The 12,721-nt window shown below is 38.0% G+C and overlaps 1 protein-coding gene across 4 annotated transcripts in view; it reads right to left on the reverse strand.

Moving 5' to 3' along the window:
- MAP3K5 (mitogen-activated protein kinase kinase kinase 5) overlaps nucleotides 1-12,721 on the reverse strand; it is a 207,842-nt gene that overhangs the window by 139,855 nt on the left and 55,266 nt on the right. For 2 of the 4 annotated variants that reach the window (XM_047857784.1, XM_047857785.1), the window contains exon 2: nucleotides 719-858. The exons of 1 other annotated variant lie outside the window; for it this stretch is intronic. In XM_047857784.1, the coding sequence (XP_047713740.1) occupies nucleotides 719-858 (140 nt within the window). Of the gene's footprint in view, nucleotides 1-718; nucleotides 859-12,721 lie in introns of those variants that run through there. One more of the 4 variants, XM_047857786.1, reaches the window with a different exon arrangement.

The following is a 12,721-nucleotide window of genomic DNA, read 5'->3' on the forward strand; positions in this document are numbered from 1 at the left end:
TGGCTGGAAGTTTCACAAAGGAAATGGATGATATCAGACTCAGCACGCATTTCACAGAATTGTTAGATGCTTTTCAAAGAATCACATGGTGTAAAATCACTTGGCCTTGCAGAAGCATTTTAGACAATCTTTTTGGATGGAAGAAATACCTTCCTATCAGTATGCCCCTATAATGGAGAGAATGACATGCTGAGTTTTGTAGACAAATATAGTAGGTTTTTATTTCTCCTTTCCCTAAGTTGTTGAGTTACTGAAATCATCTCCCAGGGAAGAGGATAGCAGTTTTCTGGTGATATTTGGAGAATTTCTCTTCCCGAGTACTTTCAGTAGAAAGCGTATTTCTAGGTGGAGACAGGGTGTGCCCAGTGAAACCCCCAGTGGTGACACACCATAAGGCTTGACCATACTTCATGCCATCTCCATTTCCTTCTCCAGTGGACTGGACGACTTCCTAGGAACGCAGTCTCCCCAGCCGCAACTCTAACTGCAGTTTCAGAACTCAACACGACCATTTTTCTACATGTCATCGAATTTCTTCTCCACTGAATTCTAGATAAACCTCAAAGCTTCACTAGGAACTGCTGTGTAATTGTTAGACTGACAAAAACAACCTTTCACAAACATAAGCTACTTAAGGAGTTTTGGATGTCAGAGAGACCGAGAGAGATCCCTAAAACTCTAGTGCCTACAGTAAACATGGAGTAAACAAGTCAGGTACCTTCAGTGACTGCAGAGAGTCTGAATTATTATCACAGTAGAGGATGATGTTGTTGGCCATGCTGAAACTTTCTCTGACCCCAAGGTGGTAAAACAATGATGGCTGTCGGAAGGCGTCACTCATCTCCACCACAGCGATATCTGCAAACACAAAACAAAGCCCCCCAAAGATGACACCTAAATAATGCCCGGTAAGCACAGTTTGATTTCAACAACTTAGTATTCAAAGAGGAAATGAGGAGATGATAGGGATTTTCCCTCCTCACTTACTACTGAATTTTGAATTTGTAGTTCTACCTGGAAGTGGTTTTAGAAAATGCAGCAAACCTGCATTTTTTTTTTTTAAACACAAAGGAGATCATATAATTACTGGCAACTAAGCAAAGTCTGCCAACGGTGGGCTGCTGGGGCTACTTCTCTCTATGAAATTTCAACTTTAAAACAAGTGAACTCAGGTTCCAGAAGCAGATCCGCAGGAAACTGCCTTAAGTGATGAATGTAAAATAAGACTTAAAAAAGCAAATAGGTAAGGGGCACCCTGGTGGCTCAGTAGGTTAAGCCTTGGACTCCTGATTTCAGCTCAGGTTATGATCTCACTGCTCGTGAGACTGAGCCTCACGTCTGGCTTTGTGCTGACAGTACGGAATCTGCTTGGGATTCTCTCTCTCCCTCTGCCAGGCTCACATGTGCTCCCTCTCTTTCTCTCAAAATAAATAAATAAATATTAAAAAAAATCAAATAGGTAAGATTATGAATTAATCCAGAGCTGTATTTTATAACTAATTATTTATTGTTATCAATATCCAGCAAGTCCCCAGCAAGTATAATCAAGAAAAAAAAAGAAAGCAAAGATATAGAAAATTATGACTAAGAAGGATAATATAACCAGATACAAATTCTACCAAAGCTCAGAGAAGACTAACACCAAGATAAGTATAAGCCTGACACCAAAATTTGATAATAATGTCCAAAAAATGAAATATACATTAGTTTCAAACTTACTTTGTATATGGACAAAAATATGAAAAAAACGAAGAAAATGCACCGAGCATTACAGTATAAGAAAACTAGATCACGGGTTTACAGTTTATTTTGGGAATGCAAGGATGGCTCAATGGAAAAAAAAAATTATCAGCATCTCCACAGGTGTTCCAAGTGCATAATTAAAATCCAAAACCCGGGGCGCCTGGGTGGCGCAGTCGGTTAAGTGTCCGACTTCAGCCAGGTCACGATCTCGCGGTCCGTGAGTTCGAGCCCCGCATCAGGCTCTGGGCTGATGGCTCAGAGCCTGGAGCCTGTTTCCAATTCTGTGTCTCCTTCTCTCTCTGCCCCTCCCCCGTTCATGCTCTGTCTCTCTCTGTCCCAAAAATAAATAAACGTTGAAAAAAATAAATAAATAAAATCCAAAACCCATTTCTCATTAAAAATAATTGCAAACCAAAAATAGAAGAGCATGCCTTTAACATGAAAATGATACATATTCACAACTGCCAACTTTGTTTATAGGTATTCCCAGGAAAATCAGTAAAAAGACAAGGCAACCAATTATTCCCACCACTAGTTGGCTTTCTGAAAATCCCAGATAATGCAATAAGATTTCACAAAGAGATATAATATTATAAAATAAAATACACAATTATCATTACTTGGAGATGTTTTGGCTATCAACCAAAAAAAAAAATCTCAATAGAATCAACTAAATAACTATTATAAGCTATAAAATAATTTAATAAGGTGTTGAGATGCAAAATCATTATGATAACCAAGAGCTCCCTTTGTAATCCTAACTAGTAATATTTGGAAAATATAATGGTGAAACAAATTCTAATCACACTTAAAATGAAAATGTTAACATACCTTGTGACAAATTTAACAGATGTTGCTAACTTGTAAAAAATATTTGCAATATATGAGAGATGAAAGGTTAATATCACTATAAATCATCTCTTATTGTTCAATTTAGAATAAGCAACCATAAAGACATCACAATAGAAAATTAGGCTATGGATACAGGCAGGCAAATTCACAAAAGAGAAACTAAAATGGCAAACAAATACACAAATAATATTCTATACCTCACTATGAATAAGTGCACATTAAGCAAACTGTAAAATGCCACTTTTTTTTGTCTAACAAGTGGTCAAAAATATTAAAGAGTGCCAGTGAAGATGCAGAGAAATGATACTCATATGCCAAGGAGAAGTTTAAACTTCCCGGGAGACTTAAATACTTAAAATTATTTACACTTTTTGATCGAATACCTCCATTCCTAAGAATTTACTCCAAGAAAATTCCTATAAATGTGGCAGGTTTACTTGTAAGGATGTCCACGGAATTTTTTTTTTTTTGCAATAAAATGGAAAACACCATTAATAGGAAAATAGGTATGTGGGTGAGTAGATACATAGATAGATTCAAATAGTGGCTTATGCAACCATTGAAAGCTACATTTTTGAATCGCTATATTGTACACCTGAAACTAAATATAACACTGTATGTTAACTACACTGGAATTAAAATAAAAACTTAATAAAAAAAACAATATTGCATAAGAATATTTAGCAACAGAGGTAAGTTCAAGCTATAGTAAGTAAAAAAAAGTATTAAATATAATACATTATAATGTATACATTATATGTGAATATATGCATGTGAATAAAAAAAATGTCTGGAAAGTTGTACACCAAAATAACAGCTGCGTATTGCGATTGTGCATTATTTTTTCTTCTTTATTCCTTCTATATATTTTTTACAATTTTTCTTACGAACATTGATTACTTTTAAAATTTAAAAACCCACCAAAACACAAGAAAAACAATACTGAAAACCTGTGTGACTGAACGTAAAACTGAACCACAGCACAAAAAAATAATGCAGACTCTTAAGCTGTTTGATGCAATCGACCTTGTCTAATGAACGTGAGATTAGAATTCACATTCTGTGGAGGAGAAATAAATCAGATCAAACGGAGGCTGAAGACAGAGAGGATTTAGTGAGGTTATGAAAGAGGCAGCCAGGTCACAGGAGCTTCAAAAGATTTTTTTTCAAGGCTAAAATGACTTACGGGCTCTTTAATACAAATAAAGAGTTTTCTTTTGGGGTCCTTCACATTTCTACATCAAAAATCAACACATGAGAAAATGAGTCAGTGCATCCCACCTACACGCCCCATCTGCCTCCTGCACCCACACTGTTTCCTCCTCCCACAGATGCCAGCCACTCGCAGTCAGTCGCAGGGCTCTAAAATCAAGAGACAGCGTAACATGGGGCTGAAAGAAACCAAATGAAGCAGTGGCTGATGAGAAACAAACGAGAGATGTGCAAAGAAAAATACTAGCTAAGTTAAAGCAGTCACAAGAAGAAGGGAGATGGGTTATTTCCAGAGAACTGCCTCCTGGGACTTGATGCTAAAATAAAATAGAAACACTGCAGAAGGCTTTTAGATTAAGAGTGAAACTAGATATTCAAAATAAATGGTACAGGCAAAATGGAGCATACTCATCAGGTCTGAATGTCTAAGCAGGAACAGATACATTTTTTTGGATGCTGTATAGAACATTAAAAATGCTTGTTTGTATAATTTTAATACACTGAATAGAGTACAACTCAGAAAAAGAGGCACTTTTTTCTACTTCAGGTCCAGATGACTGATATATTTATGTTCTTTTCTAAATTTATTTTTTCATTTCCATGGAGTAAAGTGTACTCTTCTTTCTTCTCTGATGAAGTGATCAGAGCCTGTGCCCCATTTTCTTAAATTGTTGAATTTGTTTTCTTCTTGTTGAGGTTTGTGGGTTCTTTATATTATCTGGATATTTTTCCTTTGTCAGACAATGGGATTTGCAAATATTTTCTCCCAGTTTGTGACTTGTCTTTCCAGTCTGTTGACAGGATTTTCTTTTTTTTTTTTTAAACAATTTAACGTTTTTTTTATTTTTATTTTTGAGACAGGGAGAGACAGAGCATGAACAGGGGAGGGCCAGAGAGACAGAGACACAGAATCTGAAACAGGCTCCAGGCTCTGAGCTGTCAGCACAGAGCCCGACGCGGGGCTCGAACCCACAGACCGGGAGATCATGACCTGAGCTGAAGTCGGACGCTTGACTGACTGAGCCACCCAGGCACCCCTGTTGACAGGATTTTCAAAGAGCAGAAATTTCTAACGGTAAGTCCAATTTATCAATTTTTTTCTTCTATGGATTGTGCTTTAGGTGTGGTATCTTGCCTAACCCAAAGTCACAAAAGTTTTCTCCCATGTTTTCTTCTAGAAATTTTGTAGCTTTACATTTTACATTCTGATCTATGATCCATGTTAAGTTAATTTTTGTCAATGACATGGGATATGGGTCAAGATTCATATTCGTTGTAAAGACTCTCCTTTCTCAGGCGAACTGCCTCTGCTTCTTTGTCAAACACTAAACGGCTACATTTGTGTGGGTCTGTTGTTGGGTTTTCTGTTCTATCTTTTGCCAACACTACACTGTTCTTATACTTGGGGCTTTATGGTAGGTATTGAAATCAACTGTGAGCCTTCCAACTCTATTCTTCTGTTTTCAAAATTGTTTTAGCTAATTTAGTTGTTCTATTTGCTTTCCTGTGTAAGTTTCCTGTGTAATTGGTAGCTGAGAGCTATCAGTTGATAACTACAAAAAAAAAAATTCCTCCTGGGATTCTGACTGATATTGTGTTGGATCTACAGATAGATCACTTTGGGGGGAACTGACATCTTCATACATGGAGTCTTTCCATGTATGAACATAGTGTATCTCTCTATTTATTTAGGTCTTCTTTGATTTCTTTCCTAAGTATTTTGTAATTTTCTTTTTTATTTTAATTTCTTAAAATATAATTTATTGTCAAGTTGGCTAACATATGGTGTATACAGTGTGCTTTTGGTTTTGGGGATACATTCCGTGATTCATTGCTTACATACAACACCCAGTGCTCATCCCGACAAGTGCCATCCTCAATGTCCATCAATAGACAGTTCTTACATGTATTTTGTTAGATTTATACCTAAGTGTTTCATTTTTTTTGGTGCTATTATAGATGATGTTCTTTCAAATTTCCTAGTTTTTCATAGCTAGTATGTAAAAATACAGTTGACTTTTGTATATTGACCTTCTATCCTGAGACTTTGCTAAACTCACTTATTAGTTCCAGGAGCTTTTTTTTTTATTTGCACACGTTCTGGGATTTTCTACATGGATAATCATGTCATTTGAAACTAGAAATGGTTTTATGTCTTCCTTTCTAACCTGTATGTCTTTTATGGTTTGGGGTTTTTGTTGTTGTGTGCTTTGTTTTGCCTGGTTACACTGGCTGAGGCTTCCAGTAACACAGGATTTTTAAAAATAGTTAACATTTCATTATTTAACAAAAATATCATCTTATGACTATCTTCTCAAAAGCAGTAAAATAGGTGAAAATTATCTTCCTTGTGAGGTGATCTTAAATCATGTCTAAAATGCAAAAAAAAAAAAAAGATGTAATTATAATAAACACTTGTTACTCCACAATCCTTAAAACTCACTTCTATGAGTTGCAGTTTACCCACTTTATTTCACAAACATGTATTTATAATTATTATGTGCCAGGCACTATTTGCTTATCAAAAATTAACTCAATCTTCATAAAACCCCTTTTTGGAGGCAATATTATTATCATTACTTTAGGACACTGAGGCAGAGAATGTATAAATAATCTGCCCATCATCAGCTAGGAAGTGATGGCACCCTGCCATCCTTGGAAGGATTCAAAGTCAAGCAATCTAGGGGTGCCTGGGTGGCTCAGTTGGTTGAGCAACCAACTCTTAATTTTGGTTCAGGTCATGATCTCAGTCATGAGATCGAGAGTCTCACGTTGGGCTCTGTACTGAGTGTGAATGAAGCCTGCCTGAGATTATAGCTCTTGCTCTCTCTCTCTCTCTCTCTCTCTCTCTCTCTCTCTGCCCCTCCCTACTCACACTCTCTCTAAAATTAAAAACAAAAAACAAGCAGGCTAGCTGGAGAGTCCATGCTCCTAGTTCTTCACTGAGCCACACCCTACACTTACAGGTTATAGAGGTTCTCAAGATCAGAACATAAATTTAGAGATGCAAAAAAGATTTGAGGACCAAAGCATATATTCCTTTCATATGTTTCATGACCAAGTGCACTTAATAATTTTCTGATTGAGTTTCTGTAGTAATATTGTGAGTAAAACTGCTATACTTAAAAACTAAAGTTTAAATACTTAAAAATTAAGTCTGTTTAAAAATATAGACAAAGGTACAAAAATCTCTTACATTTTTAGCTAAAGTGCCATGTCTTTCCTTTCCCCCAATTGTGTTAATGTTAAATGGAGCACAAAATTAGATTTACCCAGGGTTTATTAAAGCATAATAAATTTTTAAGGCAATAACATAAAACTGTTGTGCCTAATTGCATTTTGGTCATTAAATGGCAGTGGTTCATGGTCTGTGTTACTTTTTTTTTATTTAATTTTTCCTTCATAATACCCTATCTGTTAGTTAAATATCTCACATGAGCTTCTGTTGCTTGTAAAAAGCAGAGTTGAAGCAAAACATTAATGTTCAGTTACTTTTTATCTATTCAATGTTTTCCTTCCGCATTAGATCACTGATGACAAGGCAAGAGCCCAGTAGTGATTTGGCTTGTAGTCTGGTCTACAAGATACTCCGAAACTCCATTATCAATGGAAACTTCCCAAGTTATCACACAGAACTACCCATTCAATCATACCCATCCCCCAAGATGACCCACTGGTGCCAATTTAATTCTACAAACGTCCTGGGCACTTATTACATAAAAGTTGTATTATTTGCTGTTATGAAAGTTAAAGCAAAAAATTAACTAGATATGATTTTTGCCATCTCTTGTGGGGCAGAAACATGAGTTGGCAAATACCGACACAGAATGTGTACCGGGCAGAATGTGGCTGGTGCTGGTGAAGTACAAATGGTGACATTCAGAGGCCAGGGAGGCCAGTCCTGGTAGAAGGAATGACTGAAGCAAATGTGAATGAGGCATCAGCAGGCAGAGGAGTTGGGGTGGAGCACCTCAAAGAGCAGACTAAAAAAACAGAAGCCCTGCACATCAAAGGCACCACAGAAAAAGGAAAGGCACAAAGTGCCTGGGGCTTGGTCTGAGCAATGAAGCAAACCTCAGTAGGAAACAACGTCAATTCCCAATGGAATTCTAGAGATTCCCCTAAAGAGCAGACACTAACCCCCAAATGCCCATACCATCTTAGATTCTTGTTTTTTTTTTAATTTTTTTAATGTTTATTTTTGAAAGAGGGAGAGAGAGACCCAAAGCATCAGCAGGGGAGGGGCAGAGAGAGAGAGAGAGAGAGGGAGACACAGAATCTGAAGCAGGCTCCAGGTTCTGAGCTGTCAGCACAGAGCCCGATGCGGGGCTCCAACTCACAAACTGTGAGCTCATGACCTGAGCTGAAGTCGGACGCTTAACCGACTGAGCCACCCAGGCGCCCCTAGATTCTTAAGGGAAGTATAGCTTGCATTCCATTGATTTTTCTATATTATGAATAAATAAGGGTTCTTTACAACAAATCTACTATGTGTAAATTACTAAAATGTTACTCATGACCTAGCAGTGTCCTGGTAGAGCGTCCTAGAGACTCTGAGTCAGGTTACTAAAGTTTGGCAGATATGCAATGTTGGGACATTGCAAACCTCCCATATTAATAGAGGTAAAATTGTTGAGATTTTCACGAAGGACAGAATAATCTACCATCATTGTTGTCTTGAATTGGTCATGGTTTGGCAATTCCTGCTATGAATTACTATTCATGTAGCTTCATCAGTATCATTTTATTTTCCTGTATGTATTTAGCTAACACTGTCATGTATAATGATACATATTTATGTCAACAATAAACATTTTGCCCCATAATTTCCTCATCACTAAACTCCAATAAATGTATGCCTAGTGATTCAAACATGAATCATTCTTATATTGCTAAAGCAAATGTATACATAATGTCCCCACCCCAGCCTTAATTTGCTTGTTTAATGCTTGTTTGATTATTACACTGGGGAGTTAATTTTTTTTTTTTTGAACCTGGAAAGTGAGGACTAGGAGCAGGTGATCAGAAGCAATCAACCTCCACAAGTTGGATTTTAAAAATGTTGAGAGCCAAGGCATCTACAGAAGGAAGGGGGGAGGAAAAGGGAGAAGCCTAGGGAGGGAAAGGGAAAAAGGGGGAAGAAGGGAGAAGAGAGAAGGAGGGAGAGAAAGAGGAAGCAGAACCAAACAAGATTGGTATAAAAACGGATGTCTCCTTGCCTGGACAGTAGCCGCAGGAGTCCGGTTCCTGATGCTCCAGCTTTAGAGAAGTGAGGGGGAAATTAGCACACATCCATAAAAGGTACCCATCCCACAGTGAAAGGACCCAGAACCACAGCTCTCTGACAGGAGGAAATGCAGCCTCAGAAAAGCACACCACAGGGTGAAAAGCTGGAAGGGGAATCTTCTCTCCATCTCCAGGGGCCTTGAGATGAGGGATAAGCATGCAGATGACAGACAAGCTATTTCATGACTTCCCAGTGTTTGAATCCTAATTAAGTTTCTGGATGGATGACCTTGGACACTACCTTAAGTTCACTGAGCTTTGGTTTCCTTAACCATAAATCAAGAATAATAATACCAGTATTACAGCACAAAGCTGTTAGGATTACATGTGCATGAGACACAGCAAACTCTCAATATATGATTATTATAAGGAGCCATCATAAGAAATGTTAACAGGAAGCCCTTTGAACAATTTATCATAAAAATGGTATCGAAGACAATGCTAAAATGTAAGTCAATACCCCTGATGAAATCTCATATGAATAATTACTCATAGAAATGAGGCTGAAATCAAATTATGAAAACACACAAAGCCAGCACAAAGAATTTTGACTTGATTCTATAGTCAATGGTGATCCATCTATATCTATGTTTTGAGAAGGGGTATGGCAGATCAAAGTTTGGGGAAGATAAACCTAGATTTTATGCACGGATGATAGACAAAACAGACTGGAAGCTGGGAGGTCAGTTAGGAGTCATTCACTAAACTAATACAGAGATAACATGGTAGGGAATTCAAGAGGCTTTAGGGATTTGGTGGATACAGGATAAAGAATTAAAGATGATTCTATTTCAAACTTGAATGGTTAACACTTATGGCTTGCCATTAACACAAGTGACATAAGAAAATATACTATTTTTTTGGTAGGAACTTGAGTTTGGACTGAGATACTTTAAATATCGTGTGTGTGTGTGTGTGTGTGTGTGTGTGTGTGTGTGTGTGTATGTGTGGTATCTAACTGACAGGTATCATTCTGAATCACAGCAGAAATCAGAATCAGATATCCAGACTTCAAGCTATATTCAAGAAAGTATGGTACTGGGTACAAAAACATACATATAGATCAATGGAACAGAATAGAAAACCCGGAAATGGACCCACAACTATGGTCCACTAATCTTTGACAGAGCAGGAAAGAATATACAATGGAAGAAAGCCAGTCTCTTCAACAAATACTGTTGGGAAAATGGACAGCAACATGCAGAAGAATGAAACTGGACAACTTTCTTATACCAGACACAAAAATAAATTCAAAATGGATAAAAGACCTGAATTTTAGATAGGAAACCACAAAAATCCTAGAGAACACAGGCAGGAACCTCTTTGACCTTGGCCGTAGCAACTTCTTACTAAGCACATCACCAGAGACAGAGGAAACAAAAGCAAAAATGAACTATGGGACTTCATCAAGATAAAAAGCTTCTGCACAGCAAAGGAAACAATCAATAAAACTAAAAGGCAGCCCATCGAATGGGAGAAGAGATTTGCAAATTACATGTGTGATAAAGGGTTAGTATCCAAAATCTATAAAGAACTTACACAACTCAACACCCAAAAAGCCAAAGAATCAGACCGATTTAAGAGTCATGGTGCTGTTAGTAGCTGAAGTGGCAGGTGTGTATGAGATTGAACAACTTAGACAATATAGAGAAAAATGAAAAGGTATCTATGATTCAGGAAACCCTTTCTTCATCAAATACCCCACAGAAACATAGTTCATCAACATGCATGTGTAATAAATGTTCATAACAGCACTATTTGTAAACCATCAACAATAGAAGAAATAAAGTATGCTATATAGAGACAATGGATACCACATAGCAATAGATTTTTAAAAATCTACAACTACATGTGACAACATGAATGAATCTCACAGACTGTTAAAAGAATCTGGATACAAAGGAGTAGGTATCTTATGATTTTGTTCCTATGATGCTCAAAAATTTGATATTAAAAGTAAAAAAAAACTAGCAGATACTTTGGTGGAGTACAGTGGCTGAAAGGGGACTCAGGGAGGTCTTCTGGAGGGCTGGTAAGGTTCTGCCTCTTGATCTGGGTATTCAGGCACATTCACGTTGTGAAAATCAATTCATCTCTGGTTAATGATTTTGTCAAGAATGGTAAAAGAGGGCTGTATTTAGTTTCCTGTAGTCATTATAACAAAGTACCATGAACTTAGTCCCTAAAAACAACACTGTAATTCTTTCACAATTTTTTTAATGTGTACTCATTTCTGAGAGGGGGGGAAGGGGCAGAGAGAGAGGGGACAGAGGATCTGAAGTGGGCTCTGTGCTGACAGCAAAGAGCCTGATGTGGGGCTTGAACTCAGGTCACATGAGATCATGACCTGAACCAAAGTCGGGCACTTAACCGACTGAGCCACCCAGGCACCCCTCACAGTTTTTTTTTAAGTTTATTTATTTTGAGAGAGACAAAGAGAGAACAGGAGAGGGAAGAGATAGAGAGAGAGAGGGAGAGAGAGAGAGAGAATCCTAAGCACACTCTGTGCTGTCAGCATGGAGCCGGATGGGGGGCTCGAACTCATGAACTGCAAGATCATGACCAGAGCTGAAATCATGAGTCTGAAGCTTAACTGACTGGGCCAGCCAGGAGCCCCTCTTTCATAGTTTGGATGTCCAAAATCAAGGTGTCAGCAAGGCCAAGACTGTGGTATCTCTACAGGCTTTAGAGGAGAATCTATTCTTTGCCTCTTCTACAATCTAGCAGTTTCTAGCATCCCTTGGCCTGTCGTGTGTGTGCCTGTGGTATTAAACTGCCTTTTGCCTCTCTCTTGGAAAGACACTTGTGATGGCAGTTAGGGCCCATCCCAGGAATTTGAGATCATCTCCTTATCAAGACCCTCAATTCAATCATATCTGCAAAGACCCTTTTTCCAAATAAGGCAGCATTCACCAGTCCCAGGGTTTTGGCATAGACATTGGAGCATAGGAGTAAGGATCAGTTTTCAGCCTACCACAAGGATTTGGAAGGTGAGTACAGCAAAACTCAAAGTGTTGAATAAGAGGTGAAGGAATGGAGGTAATGAGCACAGACAACTCCCCAGAAGAGGAAGAGGAAGGAAGACGAATAACATTTACTGAAATCTACAGTAGAGATCTTTTACATTCAGTAAGGAAACCAAGAGATCAGACAATACTTTAAAGGGATAGAAAGATCTAAAGGTTTTTAATTTTAAGGTGGAGTACTTGAACATTAGTAGAAAGATGAAGATGTTAAAGGGAGAGGTGGCTAATTAATAGGGACAATTTCTAGATTCTCAGATGAGAAAGACAGGTTTGGGTGTGAGGTAGAGGAGAATAGTCAGCCTTGAAAAAGCAGTCCTCAATATAGTTTTTTTTTTTTAATTTTATTTTAGAGGAAGAGACTGCATGCAAGCAGAGGAGAGGGGCGGGGTGGGGGGAGACAGAGGGAGAGGGAGAGAGAGAGAGAGAGAGAGAGAGAGAGAGAGAGAGAGAGAACCTTAAGCAGGCTCCATGCTCAGAGCAGTGCCTGATGCAGGGCTCAATCCCATGGCCCTGGGATCATGACCTGAACAGAAATCAAGAGTCAGACACTCAACCAACTGAGACACCCAGGCACCCCAATATAATTTTTCTTATTAAACAAA

This window comes from Prionailurus viverrinus, chromosome B2 (assembly GCF_022837055.1).
Source record: "Prionailurus viverrinus isolate Anna chromosome B2, UM_Priviv_1.0, whole genome shotgun sequence".
Taxonomy (NCBI): Eukaryota; Metazoa; Chordata; class Mammalia; order Carnivora; family Felidae; genus Prionailurus; species Prionailurus viverrinus.